The 26,708-nt window shown below is 39.9% G+C and overlaps 1 protein-coding gene across 2 annotated transcripts in view; it reads left to right on the top strand.

Moving 5' to 3' along the window:
• The window catches only part of Stx17 (syntaxin 17), a 60,920-nt gene extending 34,425 nt beyond the window's left edge, over positions 1–26,495 (top strand). The window contains exons 3-9 of one of the 2 annotated variants that reach the window (XM_013023356.1): positions 3,353–3,384; positions 4,689–4,717; positions 5,349–5,579; positions 12,315–12,430; positions 12,514–12,564; positions 20,481–20,567; positions 21,236–22,735. In XM_013023356.1, coding sequence (XP_012878810.1) covers positions 3,353–3,384; positions 4,689–4,717; positions 5,349–5,579; positions 12,315–12,430; positions 12,514–12,564; positions 20,481–20,567; positions 21,236–21,475 — 786 coding nt within the window. In that variant the 3' untranslated portion in view covers positions 21,476–22,735. Of the gene's footprint in view, positions 1–3,352; positions 3,385–4,688; positions 4,718–5,348; positions 5,580–12,314; positions 12,431–12,513; positions 12,565–20,480; positions 20,568–21,235; positions 22,736–24,032 lie in introns of those variants that run through there. The other variant, XM_013023355.1, reaches the window with a different exon arrangement.
• The last annotated feature ends 213 nt before the right edge of the window (positions 26,496–26,708 follow it).

The raw sequence follows: 26,708 nt of genomic DNA, 5'->3' as shown, positions 1-26,708 counted from the left end.
GTGTGTGTGTGTGTGTGTGTGTGTGTGTGTGTGTGTGAGAAATTATATGGTGCTCATTGTTTTCTTATAAACTTTGTTGTGTGTGTGTGTGTGTGTGTGTCTGTGTGTGTCTCTGTGTGTGTGTGTGTGTGTGTGTGTGTGTGTGTGTGTGTGTGTTGGTCCTGGGACTTGAGCTCAAGGCCTGGGTGCTGTCCTTGAGCTTTTTATGCTCAAGGCTAGGACTGCTCAAGGCTAGGACTGCCACTTGAAGATTTTTTTTTGTTTTTTGGATGGTTAACAGGAGATAAGAGACTCTCTGACTTTCATGCCCAATTTGGTTTTAAACGGCCATCCTCAGATCTCAGCCTATTAAGTGGCTAGGATTAAAACATGATCACTGGTGCCTGGCTCTTTCCCTATCCCCTGAGTCAAGGGGCCTGGACTCCCCTGGGTGCTGTCCCTGAGCTGGTGTCTTCGAGGCTTGCACCCTACCACTTTGAGCCTTAGCTCCACTTCCCATTTTCTGGTGATTAATTGGAGATAAGAGTCTCACAGACTTTCCTGCCCAGCAGTGCCTGGCTCTTTATGATGCTTTTCATCATTCCCAATTGTGAAACTTTAAGGTTTGATTGTTCTATCTTTAAACACAAAAAGTTTGGCTTTATAGACCACATTTTTATTTCACTGTATCAGGCACCCATTTTTATGCTTCTGTTGTCCATTTTTTTCTGCTGTTTAATTTGTGTATGTTATATATCGCCTTATGTGGTTGGTTCTCTCTGATTGGTAGACATTGTATTTGAAATTTTATTTGTAGAGATTGAAATTAAGGGTGAGATTGTCTCTTGACAGGATATTACTTAGCTTCTTTCGTATGTTGAAGACCTTAACTTTCTAAGGTTATCTTTATACGGTTTGGAGTGTAAGGTTTTTGAGCATATTATAAGAAATTGGAAATCAGTCTTCAGTTCATAGAAAGGCTGGTTTATGATATGATAAGATTCCAACCCAAAGCAACAAGTGTCTTATTCTTAGGATATCTTTTGTTGTTGTTGTTGGTAGTAGGGCCTGAACTCTGCCTGGGTATTGTCCCTCAGCTCTTCAGTTCAAGGCTAGTGTTCTACCACTTGAGCCACAGGGCCACTTCTGGTTTCCTCATGGTTAATTGGAGATAAGAGTCTCACGGAGTTTCCTGCCTCAGCTGGCTTTGAACCTTTATTCTCAGATCTTAGCCACCTGAGTAGCTAGGATTATATAGGCGTGAGCCACGGGCACTCAGCTCTTAGGATATCTTAATATTGAATATTTACTCCAAGTTTTGTAAGTTTACATTCTGGTATGAAAATGTGGCCCCAAGGTAAGGACTCATTTTTCTAGGTTCCATTTTTGCCCAATTCTTGTCTTAAAAATTACCTATTGCCTTGTTTGCTTCTTGATGCTTTTAAATTTTTTCCCCTTTTAATTGGTTTCATGATTTATCTTTTTATTTAGCATTTTAAGTAGTCATTTGTGAGAGAATTAGAATTAGTTTGAGTCACTTAGTATATTATTTCCAGAAGCAGAAACATTTTATTTTCCTCATGAACAGTTTTGTCATCCTGGTTATTCTGTGTGATTTTAGAGAGACTCTGTAGCTTTGCTATTCTTTCTGTAGGATCTCTATAGCTGTGCTATAGAGTGCTACTGTGGTATCTCCTGGTTGCTATTACATTTAAGCACTAAAATGTAGCTAATTTGAGTTGAAACATGCATGTGTGTGTATATATATATATATATATATATATATATATACACACACACATATCTATATATACACACAGGGAGTGTCTAAAACCTACTACAAATAAAATGTTTAATTAGGGGTTTTTATATCTATTGCATATTGAGCTAGTATTTTAGATACACTAAAGAAAATATATCATTAAAAATAATTTTATTTTTTCTGTTTTTGAAGGAAATACTTTAAAAGTAAGTAATTATATAAAATTATGTAATTTTTTCAGTATGGCTTGCATTTGTGATTTGCTTTTGTTGTTGTTGTTGGATAATGTTATTATAATTATTACTAATATAAGATCTGTGGCCTGGATTTGATTCTTGGTTATATCATTTATTCCTAGAATAATGGTGGCACCTTTTTTTAACTTTCTTTGATTTTTCTCTTCTGTAAAATGAAAATAGTAGTAATAGTAATAATAGTCATACTCAATATTTCAAAGATATATTGTGAAAGTAAAATAAAAGACAAGTAGTAAAGCACTTTGCTAAATATATAACTTACAGTAACTGGTAATAAAAATTAGCTATTGGTTAATTTTTTGTTATTATAATCTAATTTTATACTTGAATGGGTATGACCTTTCTTTCCCTAGAACTTTTCTCATAGTCCATAGTAAGACAGTTCTTGTCTGGATATGATTTTTTTTTTTTTTTTTGTCGGTCGTGGGGCCTGGGCGCTGTCCCTCAGCTCTTCAGCTCAAGGCGAGTGCTCTACCACTTGAGCTACAGCACCACTTCCGGTTTTCTGGTGGTTTATTGGAGATAGGAGTCTCACGGTCTCTCCTGTCCGGGCTGGCTTTGAACTGCGATCCTCAGATCTCAGCCTCCTGAGTAGCTAGGATTACAGGCATGAGCCACCAGCGCCTGGCTGGATATGATTATTTGAGTGAGGACATAGACATATGTACACATTCTTTAAAAGACAAAGAATATGTCGTTTGATCTCTCTGTGTTTTTCTCTAATGCTTCTCCAAGTAGAATTGCCTGAATTATCAATATAGACTATGTAACAGCTATACGACCATCCATCATAATTGTAGTCCAGAAAGAAGTCTGACAGCTAGAAAATGGTGATCTCTTAAAAACAGTCCTGTTCTGGGACTTGAGAGCCCTCATATTGCCATTTTGTTCATCTAACCTCTATTCTTTATTGTAGAGCCATCAGATTTTAAACTTGCATACATTTTACATAATCATACCTCCGTAATGATATACTTGGAATCTACATTTTTTTTTTGGTAGATCATTGGCTTGAACTCATGGCCTGGGGGCTGTCCCTGAGCTCTTTTTGCTAGCTCTCTACCACTTTGAGCTATAATGCCACTTTCAGTTTTCTGGTGGTTAATTGGAGATAAGAGTCTCATGGTGACTTTTCAGCCTGGGCTGGCTTTGAACTATGATCCTCAGAGCTCAGCCTTCTAAGTACTTAGGATTACAGGTGTGAGCCACTGGCACCTGGTGGAATCTACATTTATTCTGAGGTGTTTTTGCTGTTGTTGTTGTTGTTTGGTTTTTTAAGCTCATATTGGAATGGTAAAAGCATGGACATAAAGTTAAAGGAAGTAAAAGGAGGGTCATGGTAGATGAGAGGCAGAATTCTTTATGCAGAATATTTCACAAATTGCTGTTCTTTGAAATTAAGTTGTTCTTTCCTGAACTGACCTTCATTTTACTAGAGTGAACTTGGACTTTTGATTACATTAAGGCACTGTATAGATGGGCATGGATATTGGTAGGATGCTTGCTAGGCTTCTAAGAAAATCTGATTTTGTAATCTCAGCTTTGCCACTAGATAACTAAGTAAATCCTGAATGAGTTTTGGTTGATTTTTTTCTCTATATGTAATAATATCGAATATAATGTTATAATACTTCTTTCAGAGTTAACTTTTTAAGTTTTTTTAAAATAGTACTTTCTTTCTCCAGTATAGGAAACATATATGCATATATATATATATATATATATATATATGAGACTTGTGCTACTTGTGAAAGCATATTAGGGGGAATTAATCTAAATTTTGTATAAATAGAAATGTTTGTCTTTTAAAGCTACATATTTAGATCACATTTGAAAAATTAATTCTATTTAGTTTTCAAAGAATAGCTGAGAATCTTGGTTTCCAAATATACAGATCACTGAAAAAGATAGAAAATTCATCTGTTTATTTTATTAAGCCAATGCAGCCTTAAATCTAATAAAGTGTGTTACCCCTGTTTAAAGACAGAATTGACATACATACTGTGTGCACCCATGCAGGCACAGTCACACATGTATGTTAAAATTCCAAATGAAGTACTAGCAAATGGAAACTAGCAGTGTATTAGTTATATATATATATATATATGTGTGTGTGTGTGTGTGTGTGTGTGTGTATATATATGTGTGTGTATATATATATACACACACATATATATATATTCTTGTGTAGGGTTTATTTCAGGAATATGAAAATGACTATTCCATAAAAATCTCTGCACAATTCATTATATCAACACATTAGAGGAAAAATTGTGATTACATCTATAGGTGTTTTTATTAAAGGGGAGAAGAATCATTTGATAAAAATCTAGCAACTTCATTTATAGGAAGGTACCGAGTAACAACAATGAAGGAAATGGGAACTCATAGTTTGCAGATAATGTATATTGTCACAGCTTTTTTGGGGGGAGGGAACTGACAATTATTATGTGTATGTGTATATGTATATATGTATAATATATATTATACAATATATATCTATTATGAGGGCATATACTTGTAATCCCAGCACTTGGAGGACAGAGACAGGAGTTTGAGGCTAGCTTTAGCTACATAATAAGTCTGTATCTCCAAACTTGAAGAGAAGGAAGGAAGGAAGGAAGGAGGGAGGGAGCGAGGGAGGGAGGAAGGAAGGAAGGAAGAAGGAAGGGAGGGAGGGAGGGAGGGAGGGAGGAAGGGATGGAGGGAGGGAGGGAGAGAAGAAAATGAACAGAAGGAAGAAGAAGGAGGAGAAAGAAGGAAGAAGGAAGAAAGGAAGAGAAAGAGGAGGAAGATTGTCCTTTGAGTAGTCCTACTTCTGGGAATTATTCTTACTAGAAGCATTGTATTATTATATGCTACAGAGCTAATAATATACTTTCATAGTATATTAGAATGTGTTTACAAGGCTACTTGTTTCATAGTTTGTAATAACTAAAAACTGAAAATGATATGAATGCCTCTTGATCACTGGAGGACAACCAATAAATATGAACAATCATATGGAATATGGTGTAGCTATTGGGAAGGAGATTGGCAAAGAGGAGGTATGAAATTGGTTAAGTAGGAAAATCATTTTTCCTGTATTTATTCAGTGTCAGATTTATTGTGAAAATATATCTCATTTTTGTAGTCATTACATTTAATGTAGGAAAATTTGCTACACAAATCCAAATTTTGAGGATATGGAGCTAGATTTGGCCAGTCAGAGACATGGAATATAGGAAAGAATGGTACCACATCTTTTGTTGTAAATAATATATAGGCATTGACATTCATAACTATTGTTAAAAATTACTTCTGAAAATAAATGTTTTATACTAAGAGATAGTACTGTTGTTGTTATCTATTACAGCAACTTCGCTCCAATATCCGAGAAATGGAGAAGCTTTGTTTGAAAGTCCGAAAGGATGACCTAGTGCTCCTGAAAAGAATGATAGATCCTGTTAAAGAAGAAGCATCAGCAGCAACAGCAGAGTTTCTCCAGCTCCACTTGGAATCTGTCGAAGAACTTAAGAAACAGTTTAATGATGAAGCAACTCTATTACAGCCTTCGTTAACCAGATCCATGACTGTTGGTGGTAGTGTATTATACTAATTCTTACTGATGATCACAGAGTGCAGTTAATTAAAGTTCACATCTTCAGGTAGAGATTGCACATTATCTGTAGATCTAGGGATCACTCCTAGTCCAATATGCCAGATCCTTAACCCCCCCAAGAGGGCAGGAAATGAGTACCCTGGACATTTTGCAGGGTGTACTTTCTGAATTGGAGTTGAACTTCATGAATTCAAGTGCCCATTTCCCAATGTATTAAAAAGAAAATTTTAAAGATTCTCTATAGATGATTTATGGTTTAACAAACACCATCTTACCCTCTGGTACAAGGGGTCACCTATTTAAGCATGCCTTTTTTCTTCAGCAGGGGGAGATAGATCTATCTCAGTTCTGAATTTGACTGATAGCGTAAAAAAATCTTCAGTGAGGTCAACCTTCGTGAGAAACAGCCCTGTGACACTTGTCATTATCTTGTTTTCAAAGAATATAATTCATATTTGATCATATTATAGTAGTTTTTCATCTTAATACATATCTTAATACATAGTAGAATGTCAAAATGTCAATATAGCTGGTTATTTTTTTTATCTTACACGTAGTGAGTGGAAGAATCGGTAAGATTATCCTAATCAAGGTGCTTACTAAAAAGCTTAAAGTCAATTTTTAACCACTCAAGAATAAATTTTCAAAGTTCTATGGCTTTATCTTATAGCTGTTTCCATTATTTCCTTTTTTATTCTATTGTTAATCGCTTAATTTACTCTAGTTTGTTTTATCATATATAAGATACCTTTAATCCTGTAGAAAGGTTATTAGAAATAAATTACGAATTAGAATAGAATGTTAGTGTTATTATACCTGCCCAGTTTTTCTTTTTTATTTCCCAGGACCCTCCTATACCACACCCTATCTCCAAATCTAGGTTATTTTTAATCTTATATGCTCAGTGCTAATGATTGGTTACAAAGAAATGAAGTATATTGAAAGAAGAAACTCCCAAGTCAGCCTTCAGAGTTTTTAGGTAGCTTTACTTCCATTGTATCCTTTATATGTAGCACAGAACTTTGCATGTAGTGAACCATTCATAAATATTTTATCAATATAAACAGATACAGTTTTACACTCTCTAACATGCTGCAATCATTCTATGGATAACCACTGCCAAAATGTTTTAGAGAGGGAAAGTTAGTGCTCAACTCTCAGTTGCAGACTATTTGGGAATCCTGGTTTTAGGTAGTGTGTAGTTTCTGCTATCACTGTTCATTTGTGTGTAGTTGTGCCCTCTGTGTTAGGAGGAAGACTGTTCTTCTCTGTTAATTCAAAGAGATGCCTTATGAATATGTGGGGAAGCTGGACTTAAAGTTCCATGTTTCAGGCAGTTGTGATGGCAGGGTACAGGGAGATTGACTTCATTTTCTGGAAAGAGCAGTGGTCATCTTTTGCTGTTTAGCTTCAAACTGCCCATCAGCAGTAAGTTCCTATGAAGCATTTTGTTGTAATAATAACGCAAGAGTTTTAATTTGGGTATTATGATAACATTATTTGTGTTTCTGACAATAGAACTGTTTGTGCCCAGCAAACGAGTTTATATGTCATCAGAGGAATTGGCAATGATTAGAAGAAGGCAGTTTATCCAATTCACTGGCAGTTATCTCCCTAAGAAGCAGATGGGTGTAAAAACTAGAGTTTGAAGAAGCTTGTTTATAGGGGAAATGAAAAAGATTAGGACAGAGACAGAGTATGAGGGAGAATAAATACTAGGTGAAATTCATTTTGAACTCTGTCAGTGCTCAAACTTCTCAATTAATGGTTAGACCAAGTCGATTAAATACGTAATTTTTTATACTAGAGAATAAAACCCACAAAATCAAATCTCTGAAACTAGTACTGATTTGATTGAGACAGTCGTTCTTTCTCTAAAACAAGGTTACCTAGATTATCCCTAAAACAGAATATAGAATTTCAAATTCTGAATAGTCTTTTGATAAGGTGTGCTTTGACTATGAATCCATTAGCAACATAAAGAATTTAGAACTACTATTTCACCAAGAGCTGAGTGTTTTACCAATTGTGAGTTTCCACTAGAGTCTAGTGTCAGATACATTATTAACAAATACTTTGAAGGATGGCAAAGGAGAATAATAATCAAGAGAATGCAAGTAACTGAGTTACACAACGCTTTAAAAGTAAAGTAGGAATTTCCTCCACACAGTCCTCTTCTAGCTAGACTCTGTTCTCACATTTTCATCCTGTGCTTTCTCTTTTTTCTTATTTTTGCTTTAGAGTCTCATGGTATGACAGTCTATAGAGAAAACTATGTGTTATGTGCATAGAAGTTAAGTATCTTAAGATGCTTTTTCCTTTACAAATCAGCTTCTAAATAAATTGATTGGAAACATCAGCAGAGATCCAGGAGCAATGCCACTACTTTTCTGTGTGGGAGATCAAATACAAAGATAGTTTTTCATTTACAGATGGAAGTAACAAGGAAAATAAGAAATTTTATGTTCTCTGATGAATGAGAGAATATTAAGTTTAGGGGGAAGCTGTGATGATTTTGTTGTTTCTTTTGTCTAGGTTCTGAGAGTTCCAAAGCAAATCTGCTCTGCCAATCTTGCTTGATCTGTGGAACTCCCTCTTGTCTCAGTTCTGTGCCTAGCTTCATTTTTAGTATATTGCTTCCCACCAAGAGAAATGATGAGTCCACAAATACGATTTGTATTTAGAAAGGTGATTCAAGTCATACCGAGGGAATCAGTGCCTCTTTCCATCTTGTCTTTATTCCCAATCCAGGACACACACCTCAGCAGCACACTAGGGGTAAAATCTTACTACATTTTAAGCAAATATTCAAAAAGAATCCAATTTTAAAACTGCCAGGAACTTTAGACTGCATATTGAATTTGATGAAATATTAGGTTTTTATCTCAGTTATAGACATATACTAAACAACTTTATGAAACATGTAGGTAGTTTTGTATTGTATTATTCAGAAAGTATACTTTCTGTTGGTTTTAATTTCTTAAAAGTTCTTCCTTACAGTTAAACTATGACTTAGAAGTCATTGTATTTTGACAGATAAGTTTATATAGATGATCAATTAATTTCACTGAAAGTCATAAGGGCTGGGAAGGTGGTTCAGTGGTAGAGTGCTTGCCTTGCATGCATGAGGCCCTGGGTTTGATTCCTTAACACCACATAAACAGAAAAAGCCAGAAGTGGTGCTATGGCGCAAGTGGTAGAGCACTAGTTCTTGAGCTAAAGAGCTGAGGGACAGTGCCCAGGCCCAGAGTTCAGGCTCCACAACTAGCAAAAAAAATATAAATAAATAAAAGTGTAAATAAATAAATAAAGTATGGGTTTGAATTATTGCAGATTTGTAGTGAAATATTTCTTAATCTAGTGAAGTTTAGTGGAAAATTTAGCTGTATTACTGGATATAGTACAGAATTCTTGGTAATTTGTTGATGGAATTGGTAGAAAGAGAAGAAAAGAAAAGAGATAGAACAAAGTCTTCAATTCATGTTATTTAGTTTATTTCTTCAGTTAAAGTGAGTCAACTGTTGATGTTCGTCACTTATTCATGTGCATTGGTACTGGGGCCTGATGAGGGTCCCTCGCTCTCTTTTGGCCTTTTCACTTACGGCGGGCACTTTACCTCTTGAGCAATGTCTCTAGTTCCAACTATTGACTTTATAGCCAATGATGTTTTAAAATGAATTTTAAGGTTTGAAGAATAGTGGTGAGTCACACAAGAGACACACACACCCCGTATATGTGCCTATAGGTTTAACTGTCTGAGAGTGTTAGGTAATATGAAACACTTGCAATTTTTCTTCTCTGCACAGTCTGAGGTTCTTTAGCATTCATTCCTGTCATTCTAATCTGCCCCAGTGTTTTGCTTCAGTACATCCATAGAAATAAAAGGATGATCACTGTGGTATAAACTGAAGTCAATGAATAAGGAAGTTGTAGAAACTAAAAGGCTGCTTTCTTAACTGATAGGAATGCCTAGAGTTGATTTGTGATGTTTAGAAGTTGTGCATTGAGGCAAGGTCTCCATGGAAGAGAATAGAGTTCTTTGTTTTCAGTCTCTATTTGAACTAAGATACATACGCATTTTGGTTTCCAGTACAACGGAAATGACTTCAACACTTATTCCTTATCAAGGGAAATCTTTCATGCTTATTTAAAATGTCAAACATTTCCCATCTTACTTTTTAGATAAAGAATTTATATATGACAATCTCTCCTTATTTTGTTGTAAACTGGGATGTATGTCATCTGAATACTCTCTCTTTTTTTTTTTTTGTCAGTCCTGGCACTTGAACACAGGGCCTGGGCACTGTCCCCAAGCTTCTTTTGCTCAAGGCAGGCACTCTACCACTTGAACCACAGGGCCACTTCTGGCTTTTTCTGTTTATGTGATACTGAGGAATTGAACCTAGGGCTCCATGAATGCTAGGCAAGCCCTCTACCACTAAGTTATATTCCCAGCCCCTGAATACTCTTTAATAGATAAATTATGACTTTAAAAATTGTTAGAGTGGGAAGAATATAAAGTTCTGTTTGCATTTGATCTGATAATGCAGTTATTACTCAATCTTCATTATTTATAGGAATAATAGCTGGAAGAAAGATCATAGCATAATTCATTTGTGTTCATTGAAAATGAAAATGAGTGTTTATTGGTGATGCTTAAAGTAAGTAGTAAATATTTTAAAAGAAGACTATCAATTGTAATAAATCTAGAGTACTTTTTGGTCACCTGACCATGCCTTTCTTAAACCATTCAAGTAAGATTTTCCTTGAGAGTAGAGTATTTATCACCTTTGAAGGTAAAGTGATTGTGTAGGTTTATAAAATATCATTTGATTTTAAGCTTTATTGAAAAAGGAATTGAAAGAGAATATGCACTTAATAGTTTTATAATAACCAACTCTTAGGAATAGACCAGGTCATGTGTCGTTTTGCAACTTGCTCATAACCTATTTTTAGCAAGTGTTCATTGTCTGGCAGACAATGTCCAATGACTTCAACTGGTCAAAGACCTTCCTAATTATCTATACATCTTACATTTGTAGCTCTGTGATTCTTACTTTGTAACATCAACTGTTGGTTTTACATTAGCTATATCTTTTCTGTCCTAATGACCTGTTCATTCTAGTTGCCCATCGAGAATGTAGATTCTGCTCTTCACTGTCTAGTAAAGTCTACCTGTCCAAGAAACCTTCCCATAAGCTACATACTATATCAGCCAAGATCAGGGGCGGCCTCCAAAATATTGCATAGATGGAGGGATAGATAGATAGATATCAATAACAGACTCTCCGGTTGTTTCATGATTAATTTTTCTAGAATATAAGTTCTTCAAGAGTAGGTCCTATATATTATTCACTCTTTTTTTTGGTTGCAAACATCATACATAGTGGGTTTTCAGAAAATGTTTAGGTGGTATAGTAGGTGTTTTGAGGAGATAAAAGTAAAACATCAGGTATATTCCTGTTTCTGCTGCCAATGTTCTAGCACTGAAGTTCATCATCTTGTACTGGACACATTAGAAAGTCTCCTTTCTGGGCTTCCACTCTCTGACTTTCTCACCTTTTAACTCCATCATCAATGTGTTCTTCAAACTACAGCTGTGGTTTCCTTTCTGAATCTAAAATCTGATTACGACAACTACTAGCTTCTCCATAGTCTCAAACAGCTCCTTTTAATAAATAGGTCCATAGTTATTGTGTGTGTGTGTGTGTGTGTGTGTGTGTGTGTGTGTGTGTGTGTGTGTGTGTGTGTGCGTGTGTGCGTGCACGTTCTGGGGCCGGAACTCAGGGTCTGGGTGATGTCCCTGAGCTTTTTTTTTCTCAGAGTTAGCGCTCTACCACTTGAACCACAGCTCTACTTCCAGCTTTTTGGTGGTTAATTGTAGATAAGACTCTCACAGACTTTCTTGCCCAGGTTGACTTTGAACTATGATCCTCACATCTCAGTGTCCTAAGTAGTTAGGAATACAGGTACGAGTCACTGGCACCCACTTCGTAATGATCCTGAGAAAGACGCCTAGCCACCTATTCATCCTTTCCCTCCCTCCGTTCTTCCTCTCTTGTCCCCCTTTACTCTTTCAGGCATGTACTGTACCATTTGATTCAGGCCTCCTACACCTTTTGCTTTAGGGTTTTTCAGATAGGGTCTCATGCATTTTGTCCTGGCTAAGCTCCGAGGTAGGTCTCCTACCTATCTCAGCCTCCCCAGTAGCTGTGCTGGGATAGAGCCCAGGGCTGCATGCGTGCTAGCCAAAGCTGTCTGACAGAATGACTGCTTATAGCCTCACTGCTACTTTTGATACCTACTGTGGCTGAAACGTGTTACTAAACCAACCATGTATAAGGCTAGGTGTTTAGCCATGAAATGCCTTAAAAACCACTGTTAGCAGTATGAAGGTTTACTGGGAATGGAGCACTGGCCAAATACTATAGTTTCCCTTTGGTGGTTCTTCCCCATCTAGTGCTGGTTACTCAGGTTGGTTGGATAGTATTTGTAGCTAGCTTTTAGGTGACTTTGTAGAGACAAAAATATGTATTAACTAACCTAGGAACCCAACTGCTCAAGGATAAGTAATTCTGTTTTTATAGAATAATCAATTTACTTTTAGCTTGCATTTAATTACCAAACATTTTACATGGCAGCTGGTTTATGGAATCGATTCATGCAAGCTCCTTTCTGAAGAGCAAACAGTAAACACAGTTCTGTGTTCATCCAGGAACATTTCACAATTCTGAAACTGAAGAGAGTTCCCAGAGTTTGACTCAGATATATGCTTTGCCTGAAATCCCTCCAGATCAAAATGCTGCAGAATCATGGGAAACTCTGGAAGCGGTATGTTACAAATTATTATGATGATTCTTATTATTATTATTGTAAAGGTAAGACATAAAACTATTTCCTTCTCTCTCTTTAAGGACTTAATTGAACTTAGCCAACTGGTCACGGACTTCTCTCTTCTAGTGAATGTAAGTATTTAACTGTTTGAGTTTCAGAACAATTAAGTTATCAAAATGAGAAACTTTAATGAGGTCCTGTGTTTTGATTAGAATTTTAATAGAAGTTATCATTTTAAGAATGGTATTGAGACATAGATAAAATCTTCACTCATCACATTCCTTATCAATTTAATAAGAACCAAGTTAGTATAAGATGCTTGGCATTGGTGGTCTGACAGGGGTGGATAGAGAAATAAGAAGCCCGCAGTCTGCTCTTAGGGACTCCATTGTGGGTGGAGGGAAGTTTGGATGTTTGAAACTGAACTTTCAAGTATGAGAACTATATGCAAGTAAAAGTATGAAGTACCAGGGCTAAGAAGGTGGTTCAGTGGTAGAGCGCTTGCCTTGCATGCATCAGGCCCTGGGTTCGATTCCTCAGCACCACATAAGAAAAAAGAAAAAAGCTGGAAGTGGCGCTGTGGCTCAAGTGGTAGAGCGCTCGCCTTGAGCTGAAGAGCTGAGGGACAGCGCCCAGGCCCAGAGTTCAGGCCCCACGACCGGACCCAAAAAAAAAAACAACAAAAACTCTTTGGGGCTGGGAAGGTGGCTCAGTGGTAGAGCACTTGCCTTGCATGCCTGAGGCCCTGGGTTCGATTCCTCAGCACCACGTAAGCAAAAAGAAAAAATACGGAAGTGGCGCTGTGGCTCAAGTGGTAGAGTGCTAGCCTTGAGCTGAAGAGCTGAAGGACAGCGCCCAGGCCCAGAGTTCAGGCCCCAAGACCGGACCCCCCCAAAAAAAGTATGAAGTACCATTGACTCCAGGAAGAAACAGTTCGTTCCAAGGGATAGCGACATGTGATTCATGAGTGAAGCACTAAGGATAACGTCACAGAAGTAGGTAGTCATTTCAAAAGGCTTGAAAAGTGAGTGAATGTTCACAGGGAGGGATAGGGGCAGCATTTCAGAACAGTTACACAAAGACATTCATAGCAAAGTGAGTGCATGGCCACAAATGGTTAAATATTGCTGATAGCCAAAGTGTAGGCCAGCAAGGAGGTGAGGGCCACACTCTCGATAGCCCTGAAGGCCACACTAAAGGATTGGAGCTTTCCTCTAAAAGCACTATAGAGCCATATAGATTTTTGAGTGGATTATTAAAGTCTGTACTTTAGGAAGTTAGCAGTGTGAGTGATGGCAGAAGAGAAGAGGTCATGGAGAGAAAACTAATTAAGAATTGGTTTTAAGGGTTTAATGTGGATCCATGACACCACCATTATAAAGGTAATGGTTAAGTCAGGCACAGTGGCTTTACATCTGTACTCCTAGCTACTAGGCAGAGAGGAGAATTGTGGTTCAAGGTCAGGTCAGACAAAAAGTTAGAGGGGACCCCCATCTCAACCAGTAGAAACTTAGAGAGGAATAGTTGTACATACTTGACATCTAGTATGTGGGAAGTGTTAATGGGAAGACTATGATCCAGGTTAGCTTGGGCAAAAAGCAAGAACTTAAGTAAAAAATAATGAAAGAAAATGCTCTAGGAGTCTGATTCAAGTGGCAGAGCACCTACAGAGAGCATGAATAAGGGCTTGAGTTCAATCTTAGTACCACTAAAGAATAAAAAGATAATGCCAGGTGCCAGTAGTTAATGCCTGTAATCCTAGCTGCTCAGGAGACTGAGAGCTGAGGATCATGGTTCAAAGCCAGCCCAGCAGGAAAGTCCGTGAGACTCTTATCACCAATTAACCACCAGAAAACCAGAAGTGGCGCTATGGCTCAAGTGGTAGAGCACTAGCCTTGAGCTGAAGACAGCTCAAGGGATAGCACCCAGGCCCAGACTTCAAGCCCCACAACCAACCCCCCCCCCCAAAAAAAAAGAATAAAAAGATAAAGGACAAATGGGAAGTCTTTCTGAGATAGCTTTAGCAGAAATTGGAGAAAGAGTCAAGATCAGGAACAGCTTTATTCTGCATAATCAGGCCTGACTGATTCTGTTAACATAGGTTAGGGAGCATAAAGAATTAACATAGGTTAGGGAGCATAAAGAATTTGGGTGGGAAAGATAGAATATATTTTTCTATCATTTTTCTAAATGTTCTTATTTTTTTCTTTCTACGGTTATGGGGAGGTAAATGGTATGAGTGTGTATGTGTGCACAGGCATGCACACACACATACTGAGACACAGTTACAGCCTGATTCTGCTCATGCTCTGTCTAGATTTAGTTCTTTGTTCATCAACAAACCATGACTTTAAGTTTGATTTCTCTAAAAGGAGTCCTGAGATCTGCCTCTTAAGTTAGAAGTTCCCAGATCATACTATTTCATAATTGAAATGGGAAAAGACGTAAGAGGCCAACTAACGAATCTGACCTCTTTCCTCTTTGCTCCACCTTGTCAAATACATGATGTTTAGCTTCTTTCTAGCAATTTCATTGGAGGGATATTTGATACTTCCGGTATGACACTTGGAGTTGTAAGTGTTAGAAGTTCCTCCTTATGCAAGGTCTGTTGTATCATAACTTCTCCTGGTATTATCGCCCTGACTGAACAAGTGTTTTGTTTGTTTTTATTACATGTAAGGTGTTCTCAAGATTTTAGAACCTTCCTCTCCCTCCCGCACCTAACCTGATGTTCAATTCTTAAGAACCCTTGATTTTCTTCCATTCTATGGTAGGATTCTTTGACTCTCCAGCACTAGCCCCTTATTTGGATTATGTTCTAGTTTGTGTGTATTTTCTTGAACCGTAATGACTAAAATTGGATACAGTAAATTGAGTTATTTCTGATGTGTCCAAATCAAAAGAAACAAAATATAGAAATCTTTAAATTAGATATTTGTAGAGTCCATTGATAAATTTACATATAGCAAGAAATGGTACAAGAATCCCCAAAATATTTGCTGTAAAAAGATTAGTTCAGTCATTATAACTAATGATCTCTGAATCTAGTGCAGTTTATAAAATAGATACATAGCTATACATATATTTAGGTAGACAAGTATATACATTTGCCAAAAGCCATTGGTCTGTACACTAAAAATATGTCTTAATGTACATAAATTATTCCTCAATGAAGTTGATTTAAAACCAAATATGTAAAAAGTTCTTCTCAAGACAAATGTATTTCCCATCTAGTGGGATGGGCCCATGAGAGGAAAGTAAAAGTTTATAGAATGAACAGTTCCAGGTCTAATGATGCAACAGAAGCAGCTTCTAACCCCAGTCTAAAGAGGATTCAGGCAGGAAGGCTCTGGCTACTGCCACAACTCTATATAAATGTCCCATTTATTATAATCTGTGCAAGGATATGAAGCAGAGTTCTATTTGGCAAAAGTTCAAAGGAAAATCTGATTATTATTCCCAGGGTGACTGAGTTCTCATGACCACATGGCTAAGGACTCACAGAAGCTCCATTTAGGTACAGAATGACCTGGAACAAAACTAGAGTGACCACATCCTCTTGTCACATGGACACAATAATATCCAGGCAAGTGAACTGTGACCTTCAGGAGTACTTGCATGTACATGGCGCCATGCTAAGCCCTTTGAGGACCAGAGAATAGTATCAAAAGAACTCAGAGGATAGCGCTGGTGGTTGCACAGCATATCAAATGTACTTAATTCCAGGAAATCATGTGTTTGGAACTGGTTAAAATAGTAAAGTTGTATGCGTTTTACCAGAATGAAATGGGCTTACAAGCTATTGAGAGAACATGAATGACCCAGTAACTGTTAACAAATTAACACCTACAGGCAGCCTGCTCCCTCTGCCTTTAGCCTTATCTTGCACAGGTGTTCTTTCTTTACAGCCCTCCCCTGCTATGACGGCATGTCACCCTTGCTGCTGATCCCCCTGTGATGTCTAGCTCTTCCCTTCTTCCTATGGGTCTTGAAAACCAATCGTACTCTGGATCCATAGAAACTGGATTAGATCAGCCTCCTCCACTGACTGCCTCTGGGACTGTCAGCAGTGAGGGCTGAGAAACCGATGGAGAGGCTACATGAGCAGACGTCTATTACTCCTTCTCTTCCTGCCACCGTTCCCCACTGCTTTCCTGCCTTTGTCCTCTTGGTTTCCTCGTGATTCCTTACCTAGAATTTAATGTTGGCCACTACCATTACCCTAAGCATGTATTAGTATTGGTGTTCCTGCCATCCCTTCTCTACTGCTGGCCCCTGAGGTCAGCATCCTACTGCTTAGTACTTGCTCAGGCCCATATAATCCTACATTTGACTCTAAATCCTGTAGTGTTTGAACTTGTTTCTGGGCTTTTCTGTATATGTGATTGCACATGATTTTTTTTTTTTTTTGTCCGGTCGTGGGGCCTGAACTCTGGGCCTGGGCGCTGTCCCTCAGCTCTTCAGCTCAAGGCTAGCGCTCTACCACTTGAGCCACAGCGCCACTTCCGGCTTTTTTTTTCTTTTTGCTTATATGGGTGCTGAGGAATCGAACCCAGGGCCTCAGGCTTGCAAGGCAAGCGCTCTACCGCTGAGCCACCTTCCTAGCATGATTGCACATGATTAAGATAGGGCTTTAGGGAGGAATAAAGGGAAAGTTCTAGCATTATCTTAATGAAATGCACAGGTTTCTAAGCACATCAATAAGATTGCACAACTATTTCTCCAATGAAGAGCATTATTGTTGATGGAGTGATGATGGAGAAATAATTGATGGATTTGGAAATGAACTTGTGGAATGTTTTACCAATATTTTATAGAGAGGATGCTGGGTCTACAAGTGAACAAAAGTTTTCAAGGAAAAAGTAATCCCCTATTAGTTTAAAAAATTATTTATATATGTTGCATTCTTCTTGATAAGTATTAACTGAATAAATCACATTTTCTTCAGAATCTGAAGCTCCCTGAGGTTCCCATCAAGAGTCTGTTATTTTCAGGCCCATGTGGGTACCTAAATCAATGTCCCTTAAAAATAAATTTCATAGACATACCTTTAGAGTCTTGAGAATTGTTTTTCTTTAAAAAGAGATCTCTTTGTTATTCCAGTTGGAGCAACACTACAGTGTCCCACATGGCTTAGCCTGCTGCTAAAGAGATGCTGATCACACTTCTTCATGCTAAAGAATAAAATGCAGGCATGGGGCTAGAGGACTGTCAGATGTGGGTGGCTTGGGAAGATAAGACGAACATAAATCAGAAGCAAAAGAGGAAGTGAGTTGGTAGACAGGAGGAGGCCCTGAGCCCCACTGTTGCTAGGAACCTTCATAGACAGTTAGCCTTCTATATGTGTGTGTGTGGTTTAGGCCAAGGATGCAGTGCACAAATGGTGACCAGATTCATCTCTGAATGGAGTCTAGTTTGGCATTCTGCTGATACTGATGGACAACTCCAATGCCAGTTTAATGCCACCTGTAATTACTGTGGGTAATTCCTATGGGTCTTGAGAACCAATCATACTCTGGATCCATAGAAACTGGATTAGATCAGCCTCCTCCACTGACTGCCTCTGGGACTGTCAGCAGTGAGGGCTGAGAAACCGACGGAGAGGCTACATGAGCAGACGTCTATTACTCCTTCTCTTCCTGCCACCGTTCCCCACTGCTTTCCTGCCTTTGTCCCCTTTCCTGCCTTTGTCCAGTCCTTAGTACCTTTGCTTCCATAGTCAGAAAAAGAGAGAAGTTTTACTATCTGAGAAAAAATAAAAATGCAGTGAGTGAGTTCTAGTCAGACATTATAGGGGGAAAAAGTTTTACTTTCAGGGTGAATGTGTCCTTGACTGCCCCTCATGCTTTGTAGACATCTCATTTTATGCCACCACCTTTATTTGGAGTCCTGGCTTTTGAACTCAGGCCTTGCTTTTGCTAGGTCGGTGCTTAAACCACACCCATAGCTCCTGTTTTAGTTGTTTTAGGAATAGGTTCTTGTGTTATTGTCCAGGATTGTCCTTTTCTTCCTTCCATATAGCTGGATGCCAGATAAAAGACATTATGCACAATTCATTGGTTTAGATAGGATCTCACTAATGTTTTTGCCTCAAACCTTAGTCTTCCTGGTCTCCACCTCCTGAGTAGCTGGAATTACAGGCATGTGCCACCACAGCTGGCCCAGTTTATTCTTTCAGCTCTACCAGGCATAAATATCATTATTTGGTTGATGAGATTTACTGGCACCTAGAGAGCTTAAGAACTTGTTTAGGGGCTCAGAGTGGTTATACTGGATTTGAACACAGAACATCTGGCCAAAGGTCATGCCCTTAGTCTTGTTGTGTATAACAGTGATTTTTAAAGTGTGAGAAAAGGCAGTGACAAATCTAGCCTCACCAAGAAAGTTGTTAGAAACACAGGTTCTCCCACTCTACCCCAGGCCCACTGAATCTGTGAGTGTGGAGTGGCACACAGCAACTGCGCAGCTTCTCTGTCATCCTGGAGATGGAATTCAGAGCCGTGCTCCATCCCCTTTTGCTTTAGTTTGTTTTTAATAGAGTTTCATGCTTTCCCCTGGCCTTCAACTGCAATCCTCCTATCTCCACCTCCCAAGTAATTGAGATTACAGGTGGGCACCATCTCCTGAGAAGCTGGGATCACAGATATGAACCACCATGGGCAGCCACAATCTGTTTTAAGAACTGCTGCACTTTCCCCTGAAAATTATAAGAGGAGGAAGAGGAAGAAGGAAGAGGGAGAAGAGGAGGAAGAGGAGGAGGAAGAGGAGGGGGAGGAGGAAAGAAGAGGAAAAGAAGAAGAAAGAAGAAGAAGAAGAAAGAAAAGAAGAAGAAGAAAGAAGAAGAAGAAATAAAGAACAAAAACCAGAACTAGTTGCTGCACTGATTGTAATGGTGATTCCTTGGGTTTATGCATTGGACAGAACTCTTCATGGTGCACCATTAAAATGAGTGCATTTTACTGTGCATAGATTCTACATCAAGTTGATTTGAAAGTTAGCAGTGTAGGCCTGCGGCAAGGAAGGCACCCTTGTCCCCGGCAGTGTTAGAACAGACTCAGTGAGCACTGCCAGGATGCACAGTATGGCTTCACAGAGAGGAACTGCCACCCCAGCCTCAGCCTTCCTCCCACACAGACACCCCAACAGTCACAGCAGCTGGATGGCAGTCACTTGGGGCTGGTGTGTGCAGGACACGTGTTAATACACCTCATCTGAAGTACTGTATCTTAGCTTACCACAGCACAGCGATTTTGTGGTAGCTAAGACCATATTGTAATCTGATTCCCACAACATAGCCATTTATACTTATGGGATCAAGAACATTTTTATTCTTTTTTTTTTTTTGGGTCCGGTCGTGGGCCTGAACTCTGGGCCTGGGCGCTGTCCCTCAGCTCTTCAGCTCAAGGCTAGCGCTCTACCACTTGAGCCACAGTGCCACTTCGGCTTTTTTCCTTTTTGCTTATGTGGTGCTGGGGAATCAAACCCAGGGCCTCATGCATGCAAGGCAAGCGCTCTACCACTAAGCCACCTTCCCAGCCCACATTTTACTCTTAAAATAGTAAATTTGCTTATTTTTAACAAAATCTTCCAAGAAGGTTAGAAAGTTAGAAAGGAAAGTTAGGCTTTTATGTTGTTTGATTTTTTTTTTCTTTTTACTATCAAACCCACCAGGACAAGTAAATGCTTATTTGGACTTCTTTTTTTTTTTCCTCCTGGAAAGTAGATTTATCTGGAGAATGTGGTGTGTGGTGTGTGGTGTGTGTGTGTGTGTGTGTGTGTGTGTGTGTGTATGTGTGTTTGGATGAATTTCAGTGTGAGAGACTTTTTGCTCTAAAGGTGCCACCCTTTTATTACTAATAATGAAGCCCCCCTGCCCGCCTTTTTTCATGAAAAGTGAGTTTGTACTTTCAACATGGTTTATCAGATGCGATGAATGAACAAGGCAAGGCCGAGGGCCCCAGGTCCTGATTACAGGAATTAAAATAGTGTGTGCTGTCCCCTGCTGCGGAGCAGCGGGAGTGCTCACTCATAATTCCTTTGCATCTAGTCCCAGCAGGAGAAGATTGACAGCATCGCCGACCATGTCAACAGTGCTGCTGTGAATGTTGAAGAGGGAACCAAAAACTTGGGGAAGGTAAGATTCTGCCCCCGCTGACAAATCAATGCTGCTCCGGCTCCCAGGAATCTCCAGTATTAACCCAATTGATCCGCTCTCATTGGTGTGGAGGGAACCAGCAATTAAGGAAATAAGGAAGAAATGACCCATAGGTAGTGCAAGAAATCAATGGTTGTAATATTCTCTCGGACCCGTTCTACCAGAAGGAAAACATTTTTCTCAAGGAGAATAAACCTCCATTCTAAGACCGTCAGGGCTCCAGGTGCAGGGGTCTGGCCAGACCGAGTTGAAAGATGCACAGCACAGATAGGATGTGTGGGTTTAACCCCAGGCGCCTAGCAAGGAGCAACTGTGGCAGCATCGAAGCTTTGGTGACTGCTAAAACTGCTTACATAAGCCGGCTAGCTGTAATGAGCGGCTTGATTGTTTCGCAAGTAAAATCAATTCAGAGCGGTCCGCTCTGAGTAGCTGCTTTCTGTAAGTTCTGAGATCTCGAGCAATTGTGATACCTGTGGAATACTCCCTCCCCATCCCCCCCCCACCCCAGTACAATCTCTACTCTAAGGTTAATTATGTACCAAGAGTTAAAGAGGCATTGCCAGGAGTAATGAGAGGAAAATGCACATCACCACAGGCAGACAGTCTCAACTCAATTTCTAAATTGAATTTTTTTTTTTTTTTTACAGGCTGCAAAATACAAGCTGGCAGCCCTGCCTGTGGCAGGTGCGCTCATCGGAGGCGTGGTGGGGGGTCCCATTGGCCTCCTCGCGGGCTTCAAAGTGGCAGGAATTGCAGCTGCACTTGGTGGTGGGGTGCTGGGTTTCACAGGTGGGAAATTGATACAGAGGAGAAAGCAGAAAATGATGGAGAAGCTCACTTCCAGCTGTCCGGACCTCCCCAGCCAAACTGACAAAAAATGCAGCTAAAAGCCAACTTCAGTCCCGGTTGGTGCCAACGGATCTGTATATCCTAGCAAGCACTCTGCTGCTGTTGGACACTCCCTCAGCTTTGGGCACCGTGTGTCCACACAGTAGCGCTAGATGCCCAGGTGGTGTGGGCCCAGGATAGTGGGGGTGTTGATGGAGGAATTAGAGATGGAGGAGCCCGAGCTGAAGGTGTGAAATGTCTGTCAGGTCAAGCTTAAAGACTTCCAAAGAACAAATTTTCTGCCTGGAAATGTGAAAACAGAACCTCTAACTAAGGACTTAAGATGTGTAGAAGTGAGTTGGAGATCTTCCCGCCATGCATCTGTAGATAATGTAGCTGGTCGGTGGAGGAAAGGATGGGAGCCACTCTATCAGGTAGGGAAGTGCGACCCAGCAAGAGGCGCAGGACAGCCCTGTGGCAGCCACTTGGTGAAGCCAATTGCATTTGGTCCAACTCTGTTTTCTAATAGCGTAAGGAAACTAATAGCATAAGGAAGTGGCAAAGCAGGCTGGCTTCTCTTTTGATGTGTCCATCTCCAACACTGACTGGCTTCTTTTCTGAATTCTTTCTTGGCCTTCTATAAATAAAGAGCACAGAACTCCAGGGTAGGAGACACATGAGTCAGTCAGCAAGTTCACCGCCAGCCTTCTTAGCTGCACCCCCTCACCTTCTCTCCTTTGATTTTTGAGCTGCTCTTTGTCTTGTGGGGTGCGATGATCACCCAGGTGTGATGAGTACTTTTCTCATAATCTGCCATGTTGTATTGTTTGCCATCACTGTTTAGCCTTCCAGGAAGGAAGGAAGGAAGAGGAAATTTCCAAATATATCCAACGTTGTTAGAATTGAAAAGGATGGGGGAAGGGGACAAGGTGAGGCCAAATCTTGGGGTACTTGCTGGTTTCCAGGGGTTGGTTCAGTATCTGCCTCCCAGGGGCCTCTGTCTCTCAGTCTTTTCTTCTTAGCTGGTCTTGGGGAGCCCAGAACTAGCTTTCTACCTCACTGCAGTTACTGGCATGCTTCCCCTGCTGTTCGCTCTTTGCATGCATTCCTTGCCTTCCACAGCCGCCCTCCCTCCCTAACGTCCGCACCATGCTTACCTTTCTCACACTGTAAACAAAGGCCAGCCAAGACTCAGACCCAATAAAGGACTTGTGGTGCTAATCCAACACGTGACATTTTGACAGCAAACAAGGTCTAGTCCAACCTTATGACTGTTAGAGACAACAAAAAGACTTTAACTTTTTGTGTGTGAGCCAGTCCTGGGACTTGAACTCAGGACCTGAGCACTGTGCTCAAGGCTAGCAGTCTACCATCTGAGCCACAGCTCCACTTCAAGCTTTTTGGTGGAAGATAATTAGAGATAAGACTTTCACTGACTTTCCTACCCTGGCTGGCTTTGAAGCACAATACTCAGATCTCAGCCTCCTGAGTAGCTAAGATTACAGGTGTGAGCCATTGGTGCCCAGCTGAACACTTTAATTTTAAAGAAAGAATTTAAGGTTACAGGCAGCCTTGCCCTGTATACCCCAAGTCCATGGAAATAGGAAGAAACCACCTGGTTTTTTTGTTTTTGTTTTTGTTTGCTTACATTGTCCTCTTCTGAGACCACAAAAGGGCTCCTGCATCCCAGAGTGAACATCTTTCCCCAGGAGTCAAGGGTCCTCAGGGGACTGACTGGCACTTGCAGTGTTCGATCCTTTTTTTTTTTTTTTGCCACTGTATAGTATTCTACTCTGCTTACCCCAAATGGGCCACACTTCAGGCACCTTAGCAGTAGTGTGAGGGACTCGGGAGGACTTAGGGAAAGAGGAAGCCTACATTTGAAGCTCACATTATATTCTGGGATTTCACATTTTTATTGAACCAGTGTGGAAGCCTGTATGTAGTCCTCTTGTCTTTTGGCATTCATTGTACCTTAGGATTGGTATGTTCCCTTCATGGTTAGGCAAGTTACAGTCCTTTAAAAACCTTTATAACTTGAAATGTTTTTGAAATTGTACTTTATTACCTCATAGCAGAAACCAATAGCCGGCTTTTGTTAGAAATTGCTAGAAGAAGCCGGGCGCTGGTGGCTCACGCCTGTAATCCTAGCTACTCAGGAGGCTGAGATCTGAGGATCGCGGTTCAAAGCCAGCCCGGACAGGAGAGACCGTGAGACTCCTATCTCCAATAAACCACCAGAAAACCGGAAGTGGTGCTGTAGCTCAAGTGGTAGAGCTCTCGCCTTGAGCTGAAGAGCTGAGGGACAGCGCCCAGGCCCAGAGTTCAAGCCCCACGACCGACAAAAAAAAAAGAAATTGCTAGAAGTGTTTAACTATAAATGATACACCTGTAAGCAAAAAGTGCTTATAAGCTCAATTAGTAATTATAACACAAAAACTGATTTTAAAATTGAATGTTATGCCCTATGGTGTCAAGGTAAATTTATCTTCTCCTTGCTTCATATTATCCAGGAACACTTTGACCAGAAGGCCTTAAACTTTGTAGGTACACGTTTACATAAAGGCTGCATTCCTGGGGACTTTTTAGATATAACAATCTGAGATTTTTTTTCAGATTATTGTAAGAGCAGAGACTTAGCCATTTGGGCATGACCCATGATACGAAATGCACACAAACTCAGCATCAGCACCATGCAGTATGAGCTTCTCTCATGAGCCACACACTCTGATGATTTTATTGTTTGAAGACATTCTGTTGTTCATTGCCACCTACTAAATTGATTTTTGTATTCTGCAAATGGGTTGTGGCCTTTAATTTGAAAAGAAAAACACTGATAGAGGAATGGATGTTTATGGAATGCAGTTGGCCAGCCACTGAGCTGGGCAGTTTCTAGGGGGACAGTAAGTTGTGGGGAATTATCCAATGGCAAAAAAGTTGGTACTGGGCTGAAAGGAGATGTTAAACTACAAGAAAACACCCAGTTCTGCTTTGACACAAAATTGAGGTGGGTCATCCGTCTTTGGAATCCCATGCACTGTTCATTTCCTCTCTCCCTAAACTTGTGATTAACTTCCAAGTGTCCAGCAGCGTGAAAGTTACTTGGTGGTACCGGGGCTTGAACTCAGTGCTGAGGCAAGCATTGCTACTTGAGTCCCGCCTTTAGCCTTTACTACTATTATTTTTCAGATAATCTCACTAATTTTTTTGCCCAGACTGGATTTGAACACGATCCTCCTATCTCTGCCTTCTAAGTAGCTGGGGTTACAAGTGTAAGCCATCACACCACCTGGCCTCCAAATTTCTAACAATGGCTGTCACAGAAGAATATAGTGCTAAATTTAGTCCTTATACTATAATTTTAAGAATCTCTACCTTCACACATTGTTATATCCATAGGCTATCATCATTTAAATAATGCTTCTTATATAGTCCTAAGAGAAATTTTAATGCTTTTACAAACATCTGTCATAACTCATAGAATTAATGAATTCCTACCCTTTAAAAGGATATCTTTGGGAAGCTCTATACTTCCTGATTCAAATATTACTTTGAAACTTCTTTTAGAATTGCCTTCAAAGACAGTCTGCAAATAAGAAAAGCTCACTCTGTTTGTGCTAGTCAGAGACCAAATTTCCTGGCCTTATGACCACTCTGCCCTTCCTTTCTTGTCTGCTGCTGGCTTAGCTCCCCCAGCCCACACAGGATCCATCAATCTAACAGTGCCAGAAAGCGGGTGTGGCCAGTGCTGGCCACTGTTTCCAAGCAGGGACTTGCATGAAAAACCCATGCTGGGCCACGACCCCCCCGCCCCAGCCCACACGCCTCTGAGGATTGCTGGCCTATCTTTAAGTGCCAAATTATTTGACTAAACACACACCAGAGGTGGAGAAAACTTGTAGCATAAATGCATAACATATTTTCCACCTGTGAAAGTACAGAAACCAAATGATGCTTTGTGTTACCCTTAAATAGAAAGGTGATTCTCGGGGCCCTGCTGCCCTTCCTTGCTGCCTTGTGACATGTTTGGGAGGGAGAAAGGCAAAAAGCTTCTCTTGTCACACAGGACATTTTCTCATTAACAAATAGAATGCGGCTGTGGCTTTCGGGTGCTGATGAATGGTAGATGGTCTTCTTAAGCAGTCAGAGGCCTAAGAAAAGGGAGAGCATTTTTCTTCTGGCCTAGATTCCCATCAAAGTTTCACTTTCTGTTTGTGGTTTTTTTTTTTTGTTTTTTTTTTATTAACACTGTGTTTCTAGCAGGTGAGTCTCACTATACTCATTCATTTGACACTTTCAAGGGGAAATTTCTAGAGCATTATAATCAATGGCCAAAAAAAAAAAAATCCAGTGTCTACATTGTCACCCTCAAAGAAATTATTGTGACAATAATACATCTGTGCAATGTTAATGAAGCAAATAAACTGAAATTAAAAAGGTGTCTAAGACAAATGATTTGCCAGGACCACCAAGCTAGTTTGTACAAGATCTAAGATTACAACCCTGAAGTAGCTTAGGGAAACAAAACCTTAAAGTTGTTTCACTGTGTTTGTGTGAGGCCAGCCACACAGCAACGTGTGCTGAGCCTTGGGGTCGGTCTTTCAGCTCAGCTTCAACAGTGCAAATCAGGCAAAAAAGAATTCCTTTTTCCCTGAAAGAAATGGCCTCCAGTTAGTCAACCTTCAAAGCAATGCTAGCCTTGTTCCCTGTGTAGCTGATGGTAAATCCTGAGGCTCCTTCTCCACAGCAGAGATCCTCAGCCTTCACTGACCATGGGCCTACACCCTGCAAGAGGACCCTCACTAAGGGGTATCTGAGAAGGATATTCAATACTACTTTTTTTTTCAAATATTAGAGCTTTTCTTTTGAAAGATGGTTTACATCTGTTTAACCCTACTAAAATGTCTTCCATTTTATTGTTAAACCTTTGGTGTTGTCAAAGGTCAGCACAAGAAAAGGCTCCTGATGACAAATTTGCAAACTCCATTGCCTACTGAACTAACTCGTCTGTCATTTATTCTGTTGCTGAGGGGTGCTTGAATAAGAAAACATGCAATAAAGTCACTTGTTCAACAAGTATCCAACTGAATTCATGTGTGCGTTGCATGATACCATAATGCACAGAAAGATAGGAGACTTAGATATTTGCGGATACTTATTCAAGATAGAAGAAACTAACCTAGTAAGCCATGTGTTTACTCTAAGGCAGGTTAAGTCACAACCAAACACTGTAGTGTTAAGTAGCTTCAGAGAGGAATGAATAAATACGTGGCTACAACGGTTTTGTGGACC

The sequence above is a fragment of the Dipodomys ordii genome, unplaced genomic scaffold, assembly GCF_000151885.1.
Source record: "Dipodomys ordii isolate 6190 unplaced genomic scaffold, Dord_2.0 Scaffold67, whole genome shotgun sequence".
NCBI classification, from domain to species: domain Eukaryota; kingdom Metazoa; phylum Chordata; class Mammalia; order Rodentia; family Heteromyidae; genus Dipodomys; species Dipodomys ordii.
Note: the sequence above shows the minus strand (reverse complement) of the source record. Positions and strands in the feature narration are given on the sequence as shown.